Source organism: Salvelinus alpinus, chromosome 2 (assembly GCF_045679555.1).
Source record: "Salvelinus alpinus chromosome 2, SLU_Salpinus.1, whole genome shotgun sequence".
In the NCBI taxonomy this organism is placed as follows: Eukaryota; Metazoa; Chordata; class Actinopteri; order Salmoniformes; family Salmonidae; genus Salvelinus; species Salvelinus alpinus.
In genome coordinates this window covers 50342303-50359307 of record NC_092087.1, presented here as the reverse complement: position 1 = coordinate 50359307, position 17005 = coordinate 50342303, and the positions used below count along the sequence as shown (strand labels likewise).

The window sequence follows — 17005 nt, the reverse complement described above, 5'->3', positions numbered from 1 at the left end:
CTTCCATGCTGTCCCTAGGAGGGGTGCGTCACTTGAGTGGGTTGAGTCACTGACGTGATCTTCCTGTCTGGGTTGGCGGCCCCCCTTGGGTTGTGCCGTAGCGGAGATCTTTGTGGGCCATACTCGGCCTTGTCTCAGGATGGTAAGTTGGTGGTTGAAGATATCCCTCTAGTGGTGTGGGGGCTGTGCTTTGGAAAAGTGGGTGGGGTTATATCCTGCCTGTTTGGCCCTGTCCGGGGGTATCATCGGATGGGGCCACAGTGTCTCCTGACCCCTCCAGTCTCAGCCTCCAGTATTTATGCTGCAGTAGTTTATGTGTCGGAGGGCTAGAGTCAGTCTGTTATATCTGGAGTATTTCTCCTGACTTATCCGGTGTCCTGTGTGAATTTAAGTATGCTCTCTCTAATTCTCTCTTTCTCTCTTTCTTTCTTTCTCTCTCTCGGATGACCTGAGCCCTAGGACCATGCCTCAGGACTACCTGGCATGATGACTCCTTGTTGTCCCCAGTCCACCTGGCCGTGCTGCTGCTCCAGTTTCAACTGTTCTGCCTGCGGCTATGGAACCCTGACCTGTTCACTGTGATTACTATTATTTGACCATGCTGGTCATTTATGAACATTTGAACATCTTGGCCATGTTCTGTTATAAAGTCCACCCGGCACAGCCAGAAGAGGACTGGCCACCCCTCATAGCCTGGTTCCTCTCTAGGTTTCTTCCTAGGTTTTGGCCTTTCTAGGGAGTTTTCCTAGCCACCGTGCTTCTACACCTGCATTGCTTGCTGTTTGGGGTTTTAGGCTGGGTTTCTGTACAGCACTTTGAGATATCAGCTGATGTAAGAAGGGCTATATAAATACATTTGATTTGATTTGATAATCTATGCCTATTGCTATGTTAATTAAACAATCCTTTACCCCCGTTCTCCCCGTTTCTCTACGCTTTCTTAAGAGGCTTGTTTTACCCCGAAAATGGGAATCATTGCTGTTTGGACTGCAGGGGAGTTTAATGGCCCTCTGCAATGTATTGATCGTCATCTCTGGGAAGAGAAAAATAACTGGATTAACGGGGCCGGTGACAGAATGTGGACAGGGATACATTGCAAAATCTCACTGTCTACATCCCAAATGGCCCTATGGGCCCTGGTAAAAAGTAGTGCACTATATAGGGAATAGGGTGCCATTTGGGATGCACCCACTGAATAACTCCATAGGGCCTGTAATAGATGGGAGCTAAAGAAAGTTCTTACCTGACTATATACAAACAGTACAATGTTTTACACTGTGTTTCCTGATTGAGATTTCATTACAGATTGTGACCAGCGTGCCTTTTACTGTCAGCCTGTGAGCTGTCAGCTCTGTTTTGATTAATTGGTTCTAATAGATTAATGAATGTGTGATTAATGAACAGGTCCCTCTCCACTTCTGTTGTGTGTGTGTGTGTGTGTGTGTGTGTGTGTGTGTGTGTGTGTGTGTGTGTGTGTGTGTGTGTGTGTGTGTGTGTGTGTGTGTGTGTGTGTGTGTGTGTGTGTGTGTGTGTGTGTGTGTGTTGCATGCTCGCATGTGTGCGTGTGTACGTGTATGTGTGTGTGTGTGTTAAACTCTGATGCTGCTGATGCTCCTGTCTCCTGGGCCTGTCCCTGTCACCACCATTCATCGTCAATGTTTGCATCACAGTTATAACCCTCGGGCCTTCCAGGCCCTAGCATATCGGGACAGCTCATAAAGAGAGAGAGAGACGGAGAGAGTGTGTGTGTCTGTGAGTGTGTGTCTGTGAGTGTGTATCTGTGAGTGTGTGTCTGTGTGTGTCTGTGTGTGTGTGTATATGTGTGTGTGTGTGAGTGTGTGTGTGTGTGTCTGTGTGTGTGTCTATGTCTGGCTGTATAGGATGGGTGAAGGTGGTTGTATTTTAGGCTGTATTTTGTTTTCAACATCAACATATCTCACATCCTCAGGAGAGCCAGGAAGTTTCAGTTATAGTGATGTCATTATGTGCGATGTAAGTGTAATGCACTCAGATTGATTTAACGTGTGCTGGGTTGCCGTGGCGAAGGCAGCTTTGTTTCTCAGTCAGTCCTGGATGTACACAGGAAGGAAGGAATCTGGGCTGACATCACCATGACGATGGGAGAAGCCATCATGTGATTAACGATGCCAAGGCATGGCTGGGAGAGAGAGGCGCTGGCTGATTCACTGGCTTAAAGGACAAGGACAACCACAGTCAGGAACCAGCTCCAACCCAACTCATGAGAAAGAATCTATTTCATCATCCTATTACACCTTGCACGCATGTTAACGACCACCCATGCCTCATAAACAAACAACCAGATTGTATTGTGTGTTGATTGTGATTCCTTGGTGTCGTAAAAAGATAATCCTCCTATCCCAACAAGATGTTTCATCTCCTCCAAGCAGGGATTGCTTTGAGAACATTCCTGTCCTTCACTGCATCTCTCTCTTCTCCTGTTCTGTTTTCTCTCTCTCTGCCCTCCCTGCTAAAGTTGGTGGCAAAACATCTGTCTTTGCCTGATATGAGAATGATGTACCTCCATCCATTCCCAGTACAACTGAACAGTTTCCCAAAGGGACATGGCTTATTCCATTGACTGAGCAAAATACTCCTATTTCCAGAGGCATTTTCCCACAGTGAGGATTCTCCCCACACCTCCACACAGAGCCCCACTGGAGCATGTGGGTTTGGACCCTAAGGGCCCTGGTCAATAGTAGTGAACTATATACAGTTGAAGTCGGAAGTTTACATACACCTTGGCCAAATACATTTAAACTCAGTTTTTCACAATTGCTGACATTTAATCCAAGTAAAAATTCCCTGTCTTAGGTCAGTTAGGATCACCACTTTATTTTAAGAATGTGAAATGTCAGAATAATAGTAGAGAGAAAGATTTATTTCAGCTTTCATTTCTTTCATCACATTCCCAGTGGGTCAGAAGTTTACATACACTCAATTAGTATTTGGTAGCATTGCCTTTAAATTGTTTAACTTGGGTCAAACGTTTCCGGTAGCCTTCCACAAGCTTCCCACAATGAGTTGGGTGAATTTTGGCCAATTCCTCCTGACAGAGCTGGTGTAACTGAGTCAGGTTTGTAGGCCTCCTTGCTCGCACACGCTTTTTCAGTTCTGCCCACAAATTTTCTATGGGATTGAGGTCAGGGCTTTGTGATGGCCTCTCCAATACCTTGACTTTGTTGTCCTTAAGCCATTTTGCTACAACTTTGGAAGTATGCTTGGGGTCATTGTCCATTTGGAAGACCCATTTGCGACCAAGCTTTAACTTCCTGACTGATGTCTTGAGGTGTTGCTTCAATATATCCACATCATTTTCCTTCCTCATGAGGCCATCTATTTTGTGAAGTGCACCAGTCCCTCCTGCAGCAAAGCACCCCCACAACATGACGCTGCCACCCCGTGCTTCACGGTTGAGATGGTGTTCTTCGGCTTGCAAGCATCCCCCTTTTTCCTCCAAACATAAGGATGGTCATTATGGCAAAACAGTTATATTTTTGTTTCATCAGACCAGAGGACATTTCTCCAAAAAGTAAGATATTTTTTTCCATGTGCAGTTGCAAACCGTTGTCTGGCTTTTTTATGGCGGTTTTAGAGCAGTGGCTTCTTCCTTGCTGAGTGGCCTTTCAGGTTATGTCAATATGGGACTGGTTTTACTGTTGATATAGATGCTTTTGTACCTGTTTCCTCCAGCATCTTCACAAGGTCCTTTGCTGTTGTTCTGGGATTGATTCGCACTTTCGCCCCAAAGTACGTTCATCTCTAGGAAACAGAACGTGTCTCCTTCCTAAACGGTATGACGGCTGCGTGGTCCCATGGTGTTTATATTTGCGTACTATGTTTTGTACAGACGAACGTGGTACTTTCAGGCTTTTGGAATTTGCTCCCAAGGATGACCCAGACTTGTGGAAAGCTACAAAAAAAAAATCCTGAGGTCTTGGCTGATTTCTTTTGATTTTCCCATGATGTCAAGCAAAGAGGCACTGAGTTTGACGGTAGGCCTTGAAATACATCCACAGGTACACCTCCAATTGACTCAAATTATGTCAGTTAGCCTATCAGAAGCTTCTAAAGCCATGACATCATTATCTGGAATTTTCCACGCTGTTTAAAGACACAGTCAACTTTGTATGTAAACTTCTGACCCACTGGAATTGTGATACAGTGAATTATAAGTGAAATAACATGTCTGTAAACAATTGTTGGAAAAATTACCTGTGTCATGCACAAAGTAGATGTCCTAACCGACTTGCCAAAACGATAGTTTGTTAACAATACATTTGTGGAGTGGTTGAAAAACAAGTTTTAGTGACTCCAACCTAAGTGTACGTAAACTTCCGACTTCAACTGTATATATATATATATATAAATGTATTGGGAATAGGGTTCCATTTAGAATGCAAAAGGCAGCCAAGCCAATCAGAGCACTCACAATGCAGGCGCTTAGAATAAAATGGGCCTGAGATCCTTCAGCCAATCACCACAGACTATTCTGCATCTGCGACATTTAGAAAAGGTTACATAATTAAGCACACAAATGATAAGAGTTATAGGGGATGGCACGCCTTGATGAATAGCAATCACTGGTTGAACACAGTTAATGATGGTGCTTATTGGTAGATGATGGCACAGTGGCTGTGAAATTAACCTAGAGGATGACTTACTAAGACTGTGAAATGTGGTTGTCTTACCTATAGCTACCTTTATGCACTAACTGTAAGTCACTATAAATGAGAGGTTCTGCTAAATGACTAAAATGAAATGTACATGTAATCATCAGGGGTGTTGGTTCGGAGTGGGGGGCAGATTTTGTCACATTTTCCACCTCTCAGATACCTAATACCTCAACCAATTAAACCTGAAATTAGGCTGGATTTTCAATGCTGAAACTCCTGAAACCTACACCCTCCATACAAACGTGAGGACTGTGACCACAAAAGAGCGAGGAGGATAAGGATGGAAGTGTGAGTTTGTGAGTTGAATTGTGAGATTTCGATGTTGTGATTCCACACTCGAAGTCACGTTTCTAGGATGGATTCCATCCATTCTGCTCGAGACTCTCTTGGCTGTCCCTTTAACAATCAGACTGTGCAGCTCCCTAGCGGGTAGGGGGAGAGATCGCGTGTCCGCTACCCAATGACAGTGCAGGATGCTGAGACCGGTGTGAATGGAGGCTGGAAGACGCTACTGTCTCTGGATGGTGATGGAGAGGAACTAATGGTAGAAAAAGGTACATTTCTATTTTGATTAATTCAAGATCAACGCAAATACGTATGATAGAGAACGGCACCGAATCACCACATGCAGAAATAGTGAAGTGTTTTCGATATTATGGGGTTGACGGTTCTCTTTCGATTAGACGGATTGAGGGAATGCATCTGTGCGTAAAATATCACTCCCAATTCATTCGTTGGATTGCATAGTAGATGAATGCATGGGAAAAACATACTGTAAGCTAATTTGTAGAAGTCAATATCTGTTTTTATCTTGTATATTGCAGTCATTGATTCGGTTGAACATCGAATTGGTTTGTGAGTTCATTTCGAGTAGAATTGGTATCAAGGAAAGGTGAAACGAATTACATATCTCTATTTAATTTTCAACAAATAAGATTTCCAGGTCTTTAGAGTAGTATTTCATCCAAAAAGCGCCTAATCCTCTGGAATGTATGTGATGTTATCTATAGTGGCTAGCTGTCATAGATTCTCACATTGCATTGGAGAAGAACGATGTATTCCCATGAAACACGAGACATCATGGGCACTAATAATTCGACATAAGAAACGTCTGTAATGCCTCAGGCTTACATTACGTAATATATTTCCTTATTAGGGGAATTCAAGAGGAACATTTTGGGAGATGCTGTCATTATGAATAAGAAATATTATGCAATATCGACACCAGGATCATATGTATAAATAATTGAGGCTATTTGGCTAATTAACATTAGCGTGTTATGTTCCAATAATTTCAATAATCGATTGAGAAGAACCCGAAGAACACCAGCTACATGTGTCCCCCTCAAACGAACGAAACCCTCTTCGGAAATCGACGTTTCATTTTGGCTAACTGACAGAGGCGGCAGCCACTAGGAAAGGCGTGTTTGTGCTATCTGATCCTCTCAACCAATCATGAAAGGCAATGGGAGGGATTTTAATTGTGGGGTGTCTTGTAAGCAACAGGGCTTGTTGATGGTCATTCAGTATTTTCTACCTAGTAAGTAGACCATATGCATCCTTTCCCCCGTGTTATTATGGTCAAGTGACAACCTGCTGCACTGTCTCATTGAAATGATTGATCTCCAAACATGTCCCTGCCTCCGCTCAGATAGGATTTCCTTCATGACCATTCTGCACACTAGCCTATGCAGCTGACCTTTTGCCGCAAGAGTTGTGCCGATGTGGAGTGAATTTGAAATTATGTTCAGGTGTGCACACGTTTGTTTTCGCACTCTAGCCCATGACACTGTATTGATGTATGAAAGATTGACCATTTGTGACTGCAACGATGATGCCACATTGACGTGTATAATTATTGATTTACAATGACATTTAGAGAGACACTGCTATGATCTTATGTGGATTTCGAGTCCAACAAGATGGCAAAGATAAAGGACACTATAGGCCTAATAAAGGGTTTCTAAGGGATGGACTTAAAGGTTGCATGTGGTTGATTAAAGGGAAATGACATTGCCTTATAAAAATGCAGCCAGCACCAGAACCTAAAGCACTATTAATTGGCACAGAAAGGGTGAAAGTCATGCTTTCAGAGCATCTGTAAGGCCTATCTGCGCGAAAATGTCCATGCCACTAGGCCTATCTAATAGTTATGTTGCCCCTCGCAATCACAGCTGCTTGCGCTTATCTGCCCCACATTTAGGCCTCCCACGTGCCAGTCTAACAATATTATAATCGTTGGGCAGGTTGATTGAAGCCAAAAAAGGTGTAAATATACAAATACCAGTAGGCTAGTGGTGCGCGGATCAGCTGTTTTTTTTACCAACACCCGCCCGCAATTGCAAATAACCCATCCACACCGCCCGACTATACACTGATCATATAGGCCTACAAAACATTAGGAACACCTGCTCTTTCCATGACTTAAACTGACCAGGGGAATGCAGGAGAAAGCTAGGATCCTTTCTTAATGTCACTTGTTAAATTAACTTCAATCAGTATAGATGAAGGGGAGGAGACAATTGAAATATGGATTTTGTGGGTTGGTGGGAAAAAGTTGTTGTCCCCGCTGAAGACATCTATATCGGTCCGCAAATAGAGCACTATTAAAGGCCCAGTGCACTAGTTTTGTGGGGAAAAAAATATATATATATGTATTCTGATTTTTCAGTGGGTGGTGCAGCACCCATACTTCCCGCGACTATTCATATTTTGTGTGGTTGAAATACTATCAGACGGTATTTAACTGCGCAGTCGCATTCTCTCAAGATGCTGAAAGAAATATATCATATTTCTCCACTCTTGTTCCCGAGTATCATTTTACTGCAAGAAATGCTTATTTTTACAAGAGTTAATGTTAAGGCTATGTGAGAGGGTATAGACCTAGAGTCAGTGTCCAGATTTCAGTTTCCATTTAACCCATCTGAACAGTAGGCTACAGTTCTCGTAACGTGCCACAGGCCTATTTGAGGCCCCCATCCCGTGACTGTCGAATTTGTTTAGCGCGTCACAATCATCACACATAACATATAATCCTATTTTACCACTTCACCAACTCTTTCCAAACATTACTTTTCTGGCTCTCCCTTCTCTTTTATTTTCAACTCTCAATTTCGCAGCTTTTCTCTTATTGAATTTAACTCCAACATTGTCCTTTTTGCCTCCATGGATCAACATTCACTTTTTCTGCCCATTCCAAAAATTATTTGACGATTGGCCTGTAGGTTGTTTGGCGGAGTACCGTTAGGCCTTGAAGTTTAGGCTCGTGCACTAATGCCAGATAGCCTAAAATAAAAACCTCAATGTAGACTATAGATATAAATTACACAAGAATTATACATTTCTGGATCTTTTAAGGTATTGAAATGAAACAGGCAGGGAGCAGGTCTCGAACCCTTGACCTTCTAGCCCGAAGTCCAGCGCGCTATTGACTGTGCCCCAAAAGCATGCTCGTGCGGCAGAGTCGATATCTGTGCTTATAAACCATGGGTGTTATGTCTTTATTCAACCGACCCGCCCTTCATCCACACAATGTATATTAGCGCGGGGTGGTTACTACGGTAGGCTACTATGCAATGTGTTGATTGAATCTTAGTTCAGCACCATGGTGGATTCAGCACTATGTTGGGGCGATTCAGCACCACAGCCCTGGACAGCAATACATGAGAGAGGATGTATGCACCAAGGGGCAGACCGGCCATCCAGTATTTCTTGAAAATGCCAGATGGTCTGGTCCATTTTTTTGCCAGGTGGGCGAGTCTAACTTTTTTGTTGTTTCGCAAAATGATAATTATCTTGCTAATAATGGGGGCCTCAAGGAAAAAAATGGGCCAGTGTGTTAGAAATTCCTGGGCCAATTTATGGTCCCAGTCCATCACTGTGTTGGTGTGGCTTCACAGACAGAAAGCCTAGACTCTTAGAATTTGGGGTGACTCGAGGAACCCTGGAGATTCTCAAGGAACCATTGCAGTCAATGGGTTAATTTTTGCACCATTGGTTAGTTGAGGGGTTCTTGGAGGAACCTTTCATGTTTTCAATGTTTCCTGGAGGAACCTTTTTGCTGGCACATGCAAAGCACTGATTATAAATCCATATATACTATTATTTCATCATTGGATTTGTTGTGCTGCCAGACTCAGAAGAAAATGGAAATGTGTGACTTTTGGTGATGGCTTTATGCGATAGCTAGCAACGTGTAAACAATAACCCATTCCTATTTGAGTACTATTTTAATAGCAATGTTGAATAATACAACATTGTCTGTCAAGCCAATTGTATTATATGACTGTAGCCTCCTGTTTTAATTCCGAAAAGTTTATTGTGATGGTAATGACGTTTGTTTATGATGATAATTATTAGGTGTTGGCTTAGGTCACCAGTTAGCTACAGTATCTTCAACCTAGCCTACACTCTTAAAAATGCTTGGTTGTTTGTATGACCTATCTGGGTTGCAGGCATTGTTTCACTTAGTTGGGTTGTTTTCTTTAAAAATAGCCAGGTTGGGTGGTTGATGCTGGGTTATTGATGCTGTATTATTAACCCTGCATTCATAACCAAGTGGGAAGGTGGTATTTACCACAAACGACTGGGAAACATCAACTTGAACACCCCTCCAACTGGTCATCACTAGTGGGAAACTGACCTTTGACATCACCTACTAAGGAAATTACCTTGAAAACAGCATTTTCGGCAAGCAATCTATTACACCGTTTTTTTTTTACATTAGAATTTGTTTGCAAGCATGATAGCTGTACTTTTAGTGTATGGTTGACACAGCTTGTTTTCCATTAGCCAATCGTTGTATATCATCACGTCCAAAGCACGTGAATGCATCCAAATTGTATTTACTACTTCACAACTGGAAATTGCCACCTTCCCACTTGGATATAAACACAGCATAATATATGACTCAGCGGGTCAGATGAGAAGAATGGGGGCGTTGCTTAGTAAGGGCGTGGCAGTCACATAATTATGTTTGGCCACCCGTGAGAGTAAATTCCTTCCTGTTAATCTTTTCTGTTGTATTGTCATCTCATGTTAAGGTTGAACACTGATATTTTTGTAGCATCAATGAGGCTTACAGACATGTATGAGTTCTTCAAGAGCCTATGCAAATCCCAATGTTGGATTTGTTACCACTTTATTACTATATAAAGAAGTTATTGCATTTGGATGACTGTCAATGCTCTATATGTAGTCAGCATTGTTAATATTAGATGATGTAATATGCATAAACATTCAAGGAAAATAGACATTTCTATTGTACGAACTTTCAACTTTATATGATAAACAGAAATGACATTTACTCTTACTCGTAGCCAAAAATAACTATCTGAAAGCCGTGCCTCTATATTCTGATAGGCTGCTGCTGCTGCAATATTTTATTAAAAAGGTAAAACATTTAACTTTTCCCATCACAAAAAGGTTCCTGTTTGAACCTTTACATAGGCAGCCCAGTATCAGCATATAAACGTCAATCTGTGACATTTTTGCGAATATATATGCATCATGTCACAGGGGTTCCTCGAGGAACCTTTGTGACCGGAAAAGGTTCCCCCCTGAGTGGCAATTTACCAATTCGCAAAAGGTTCTTCCAGGCTCCTTCACTTCTAAGAGTGTTGGCTTTAGCTCAGCGGGATTGAAAAGTCTTGTTGGGCCCAGGAGACCCGGGGTCTAAACTCAGCCGGCCACATGCAGTTCTTGCCGCTTTTCCAACATTTTCACTCCAGACTTCACAAACACTGCAGCCATTGCCAACCAATTGAAGATAATAATTGCAGAACTTCCTGATACAGTATGTGTGTTGTATAATTCGTTTGAGTTTAATTAGCTACAGTCTCTCAGAGGGACTGGCTACTGAAAAAGCAACTTGTTTGGCTAATGTTACACCCGCTCCACTTCTTTCAGCTAATGTAGACTGACATATTACATCCTTTCCAATGGATTTTTTTTCATTCACTTTTGCCATTTTGTATTTGTAACACTCCTGTCCCATTTTAAAGTTTCTTGTTGCAGCAAACTGAAATTATAGTTATTACTGAACTCCCTGTCTGCTCTCGCCTGTCATTGTATCATTGTAATTGCTTCTGTTGAAGTGTTTTCTCGCAGGTATTTCTTCAGCATTTCTTTCTTGTCCCCAAAATGCTTAGCCTGGTCCCAGATCTATTTATGCCATCTTGCCAACTCCCCCTTGTCATTGTAATTGCCAAACACCAGGCTACTTAATGCTTCCCTTACCTCAAATACCCTTTATAGACTGGCGTGTTGTCATATCACAAAGCTATCTGACTCTGAATGGTGGCAGAGTGTTCCTGTAAAGATATTGGCAAAGTCAGGTATTGTGTGAGTTCATAGACAGCCGTTCAGCCACGTCACATAGTTGATTCTGAAAGGGGGAGGTGGCACAGTGCTATAGGCAAAGTCAGGTCTGGCTGTAGGGCATGCGGATAATGGCTCCGAAAAGCTAGTGGCCATCTTGTCCCCACCCTCACCCTCACCCTGGCCCTGGCATGGAGACAAGAGTGTGGCACCGATGAGCAGACCATCTGTTGTCAGTCACTCATCACTTTTCCTTTTAACTTCCTCTATCCACCCGCACCGGAATTCACAGGAATACCTTTTTTTCCCCTCCCCTTTTGAAACTTAAGTTAGAGTTATGTAAGAGGACTGCCAAAACCAGGTGCTTTATCACTGTGAGCCCAGACACCGCAGTCTCTATGGAAACCGTGTCTTCTGAGAAAACGATGCACGGGTGGCCCGGAAAGAAGGAAGAATACAGCCCAGTTATCCCCAAAGACACACTGCACCACCACTATCCGTTTAAAAACAGCCGTTCATCTTTAGGTTTCTTTCAACAGAACCCTCCCGTACTATCCCCGTACTATCCTGTACCATCCAGTACCATCCTGTATCCTCCTGTATCCTCTTGAGTCCTCCTCTGATAACACTGGGGTTTTATCCAAAAGGGCAGCTATTCCCTATGTAGTGCACTACTTTTAACCAGGGCCATATGTGCCCTGGTTTATAAAAAAAATAAACTATTCAGACCCCTTGACTTTTTCCACATTTTGTTACATTACAGCCTCATTCTAAAATTGATTAAATCGTTTTTTTCCTCATGAATCTACACACAATACCCCATAATGACAAAGCAAAAAACGTTTTTTTTATACATTTTTTCAAATGTATTACAAATAAAAAACGGAAATATCACATTCACATAAGTATTCAGACCCTTTAATTCAGTACTTTGAAGTACCTTTGGCAGCGATAACAGCATCAAGTCTTCTTGGGTATGACGCTACAAGCTTGGCAGACCTGTATTTGAGGAGTTTCATCCCTTTTCTGCAGATCCTCTAAAGCTCTGTTTGGTTGGATGGGGAGCGTTGCTGCACAGCTATTTTGAGGTCTCTCCAGAGATGTTAAATCGGGTTGAAGTCCAGGCTCTTGCTGGGCCACTCAAGGACATTCAGAGACTTGTCCTGAAGCCACTCCTGCGTTGTCTTGGCTGTGTGCTTAGGGTCGTTGTCCGGTTGGAAGGTGAACCTTCTCCCCAGTCTGAAGTCCCGAGCACTCTGGAGCAGGTATTCATCAAGGATCTCTCTGTACTTTGCTCTGTTCATTTTTGCTTCGATCCTGACCCTTCTGCCAGTCCCTGCCGCTGAAAAACATCCCCACAGCATGATGCTGCCAACACCATGCTTCATCGTAGGGATGGTGCCAGGTCTTCTCCAGACGTGACACTTGACATTCAGGCTAGAGAGTTCAGTCTTGGTTTCATCTGACCAGAAAATCTTGTTTCTCATAGTCTGAGAGTCTTTAGGTGCCTTTTGGCAAACTCCAAGTGGGCTGTCATGTGCCTTTTACTGAGGAGTGGCTTCCGACTGGTCAATCTACCATAAAGGCCTGATTGGTGGAATGCTGCAGAGATGCTTGTCCTTCTGGAAGTGTTTCCCATCTCAACAGAGGAACTCTAGAGCTATGTCAGAGAGACCATCGGGTTCTTGGTCACCTCCCTGACCAAGGCCCTTCTCCCCTGATTGCTCAATTTGGCTGGGCGGCCAGCTCTAGGAAGAGTCTAGGTGGTTCCAAACTTCTTCCATTTAAGAATGATGGAGGCTACTATGTTCTTGGGGACACTCAATGCTGCAGACATTTTATGGTACCCTTCCCCAGATCTGTGCCTCGACACACTCCGGTCTCGGAGCTCTACGGACGATTCCTTCGACCTCATGGCTTGGTTTTTGCTCTGACATGCACTGTCAACTGTGGGACCTTATATAGACAGTGCCTTTCCTAATCATGTCCAATCAATTTAATTTACCACAGGTGGACTTCAATCAAGTTGTAGAAACATCTCAAGGATGATCAATGGACAGGATGCACCTGTCCTGAAACAGGACGCACCTGAGCTCAATTATCGAGTCTCATAGCAAAGGGTCTGAATACTTATGTAAATTAGGTATTTCTGTTTTTATTTTTTATACAATTGCAAACATTTCTAAAAAACAGTTTTCACTTTGTCATTATGGGGTATTGTGTGTAGATTGCTGAGGATTTAATTTAATTTAATACATTTTAGAATAAGGCTGTAATGTAACAAACATTTGGAAAAAGTCAAGGGGTCTGAATACTTTCCGAAGGCAATGTACATGTATGTGATGGCCAGAAACATGACTGCCATTTGAAGTCTCTGGTGTTAAGTGACTCCACAGGGAGTTGACTCCTACTGGGCAACACAATCTGGCCGACTTAGCAGTAGCCTACACAATAAGTATTATACACACGCTGCTCTGTACTGTTTCATTGGTGGGAATTACAATTGATTTGCAGTACACATAAATGTAGCTATATTAGCTGTAACATAAGAGGTGGATGCTATATGAGGCACACCTGTATGATGTAGGTCTATAGATGGACAGTGAAAATACAGTTGTTCTGCCATTTGATGATAAGGAGTCAATACAACAGCATAAGTTCCATTTGTATGTACAGTATACTTTCTGCCTCCCCCTGGGTCATATTCATTAGTGCAAAATGTAGCAAAGCGTTTTGAAACGGAAAATGAAAATGAGTGTTTCTTATTGGACAAGATCAAGATAGTCCCTCCATGTTTCAGTCCATTTGCTTCCTTTTGGGGTCTAGTGAATATGACCCTGGTGTGTGGAGTGATAGGAGTGATTACATGTGGCTGAGTGCTCCAGAAGAGGAAATGGAAGCATGCACAGCTGAACTCTGGGGGATGTATTCTTGAACCGATACCCATTCCGGAGGTTACTGCTTATTGACATGTATTATATATGAATATAGTGTTTGTATTAGTGTATTGATAGAGAGCAATCCTGGGATTTAATAGTACTGCATTTGAAATCTCTTCAAATACTTTGAGCATTTGCCTTGGCATGCCAGATGGGTATGATACTTGGTTCTATGCATAGAGTATATGTGATATTGTGGTTGCTATACTAGATGTACTAAATACTATGCACAGTGAGGTAGGTGTTCTCTGCTTCCTGATGGGGTCAGCACTAATAGGACTGGGATGAGTGCCTGGGCTGGGGGAAGCCAGGGTGATGCTGCGATTCCCAGTGGGTTCACTTAGAATTGGAATCCCTCCCTGCAAAAGAAGCCCACAGAGCCACAGGCTGGTGTGACTCACTCACCCAGCTCTCAATGTGAACAGGAGGAGAGGAGCTGCTTCTTATGACACTACACCTACCAAACCCTGTAGAAGGAGTGTGGGATGTGTGTGTGTGGGTGGAGAGAGTGTGAGAGAGAGAGTGAGAGAGAGAGAGAGAGAAAGCAAGAGAGAGAGAGTATGCTGTGTGTATGTTTTTGACAGATAAAATATGCAGCATATTTCTTGTCATTATTATGACAAATTCCTCTTTCCCCAGATCTGTCGATGTCGAGGTCCTTCACCCACACAGGCATGCAGTGAGCCCCCCATGTGTGTTACAGAGTGAGGGTGCACTGTGATCGTCGCAGCGTGCCCCTGGTAAGGACCCCGTGGCAAGCGTCCGGCCGGCCCAGGCCACACCTCCCACACCCAGAACATGTACGGCAGCGCCAGAGCGGTCGGCCACATCGAGAGCAGCCCTGCACGGTCCCCGCGCCTGCCTAGGTCCCCCAGGCTGGGCCACCGGAGGGCCAACAGTGGGGGCGGGGGCGGTGGAGGGGGCAAGACGCTCTCCATGGAGAACATCCAGTCACTGAACGCTGCCTACGCCACGTCCGGGCCCATGTACCTAAGCGACCACGAGGGAGTGGGCTCAACCGCCACCTACCCTAAGGGCACCATGACGCTGGGGCGCGCCTCCAACCGGGCCATGTACGGGGGCCGCGTCACGGCCATGGGCAGCAGCCCCAACATCGCCTCGGTGGGGCTGGGCCACCACGCTGACCTGCTGTCCTACAGCGACCTGGGCTCCCTGTCCATGCTGCAGCACCACCACCACCACCCTCAGGGGGTGTCGTCGGCCCTGTTGCGGCAAGCTGTGAGAGGCAGTGGGGGGGAGCTCCTGGAGATGCAGGCCACACTCCGGGACATGCAGCGGGAGAACGACCTGCTGAGGAGAGAGCTGGACCTGAAGGACAGCAAGCTGGGCTCGTCCACCAACAGCATCAAGAGCTTCTGGAGCCCCGAGCTGAAGAAGGAGAGGATGATACGCAAGGAGGAGGCGGCGCGCACCTCCGTCCTCAAGGAGCAAATGAGGGTGACTCACGAGGAGAACCAGGTTAGAACACAACATGTTTGCTCCCCTCGTCTCCCCTATGCTGCTACTTGATAGTGTACACTTCGTAGTGCACACTTGATAGTGTGTACTTGGAAAAAGGAACATCTTTTGGTATTTGTTTCATTAGTCCATTGTTGATTGTCCATTGTTGTCAGCAATCAACTTTCAAAATACAGAAATACAGCCGGTATGATGCTTTTTGCATCATATGATAGAAAACGCAGCATCATACTGGCTGTATTTCTGTATTTTGAACGTTATATACACTACATGACCAAAAGTATGCTCTTCAAACATCTCATTCCATAATCATGGGCTTTAATGTGGAGTTGGTCCCCCCTTTTCTGCTGTAACAGCCTCCACTCTTCTGGGAAGGCTTTCCACTAGATGTTAGAATATTGCTGCGGGGACTTCCACTCAGCCACAAGAGCACTAGTGAGCCTAACACACAGTCAGCGTTCCAATTCATCCCAAAGGCGTGGAGGCCAGTCAAGTTCTTCCACACTGATCTCGACAAACCATTTCTGTGTGGACCTCGCTTTGTGCACGGGGGCATTGTCATCATGAAACAGGAAAGGGCTTTCCTCAAACTGTTGCCACAAAATTGGAAGCACATGATCATCTAGAATGTCATTGTATGCATTGTATCACTGGAACTAAGGGGCCTAGCCCAAACCATGAAAACAGCCCCAGACCATTATTCCTCCTCCACCAAACTTTACAGGTGGCACTATGCATTGGGGCAGGTAGTGTTCTCCTGGCATTTGCCAAACCCAGATTAATCCGTCGGACTGCCAGATGGTGAAGCGGGATTCATCAGAGTCCAATGGCGGTGAGCTTTACACCACTCCAGCCGACCCTTGGTATTCCGTATGATGATCTTAGGCTTGTGTGCGGCTACTCGGCCATGGAAACCCATTTCACGAAGCTCCCGACGAACAGTTCTTGTGCTGACGTTCCAAAGGCAGACGATTTTTACGCACTTCACCATTTGGCGCCGTTCTGTGAGCTTGTGTGGCCTACCACTTAGCGGCTGAGCCGTTGTTGCTCCTAGATGTTTCCACAACAACAGCGCTTACAGTTGACCGGGGTAGCTCTAGCAGGGCAGAAATTTGACGAACTGACTTGTTGGAAAGGTGGCATCCTATAACGGAAAGTCACTCTTCAGTAAGGCCATTCTACTGTCAATGTTTGTCTATGTAGATTGCATGGCTGTGTGCTCGATTTTATACACCTGTCAGCAATGGGTGTGGCTGAAAATAGCCAAATCCACAAATTTGAAGCCGTGTCCACATACTTTTGTATATGTAGTGTATCTTGAAAAATGGATTATTGACACACAAAACATTTTGGGACAATATCATCAATGGTCTATTGAAACAAATACCAAAAGATTTTGGGTGGAGTTTTCCTGTCCGCTTCTAGTCAATCTCCCTTTTACAACTCACACAGACATATGTCTCCTCTCTCTCTATCTCTCTCCCTTCCGGTCACAATCTCTCACTGTTCTCCCTCCTGTCTCGTCACTCTAACTATTCTATTTTCCTCCCAAGGTACTGTCTCCACTCCCTGACG

The 17005-nt window shown here is 44.2% G+C and overlaps 1 protein-coding gene across 3 annotated transcripts in view; it reads left to right on the top strand.

Annotated features, from left to right (window-relative positions):
- Positions 1-5023: 5023 nt before the first annotated feature.
- Positions 5024-17005, top strand: part of LOC139564443 (ERC protein 2-like) — a 78804-nt gene continuing 66822 nt past the window's right edge. The window contains exons 1-2 of one of the 3 annotated variants that reach the window (XM_071383983.1): positions 5024-5248; positions 14591-15430. In XM_071383983.1, the coding sequence (XP_071240084.1) occupies positions 14750-15430 (681 nt within the window). In that variant the 5' untranslated portion in view covers positions 5024-5248; positions 14591-14749. The remainder of the gene's footprint in view (positions 5249-14590; positions 15431-17005) is intronic. The other 2 variants (XM_071383967.1, XM_071383977.1) reach the window with 2 other exon arrangements.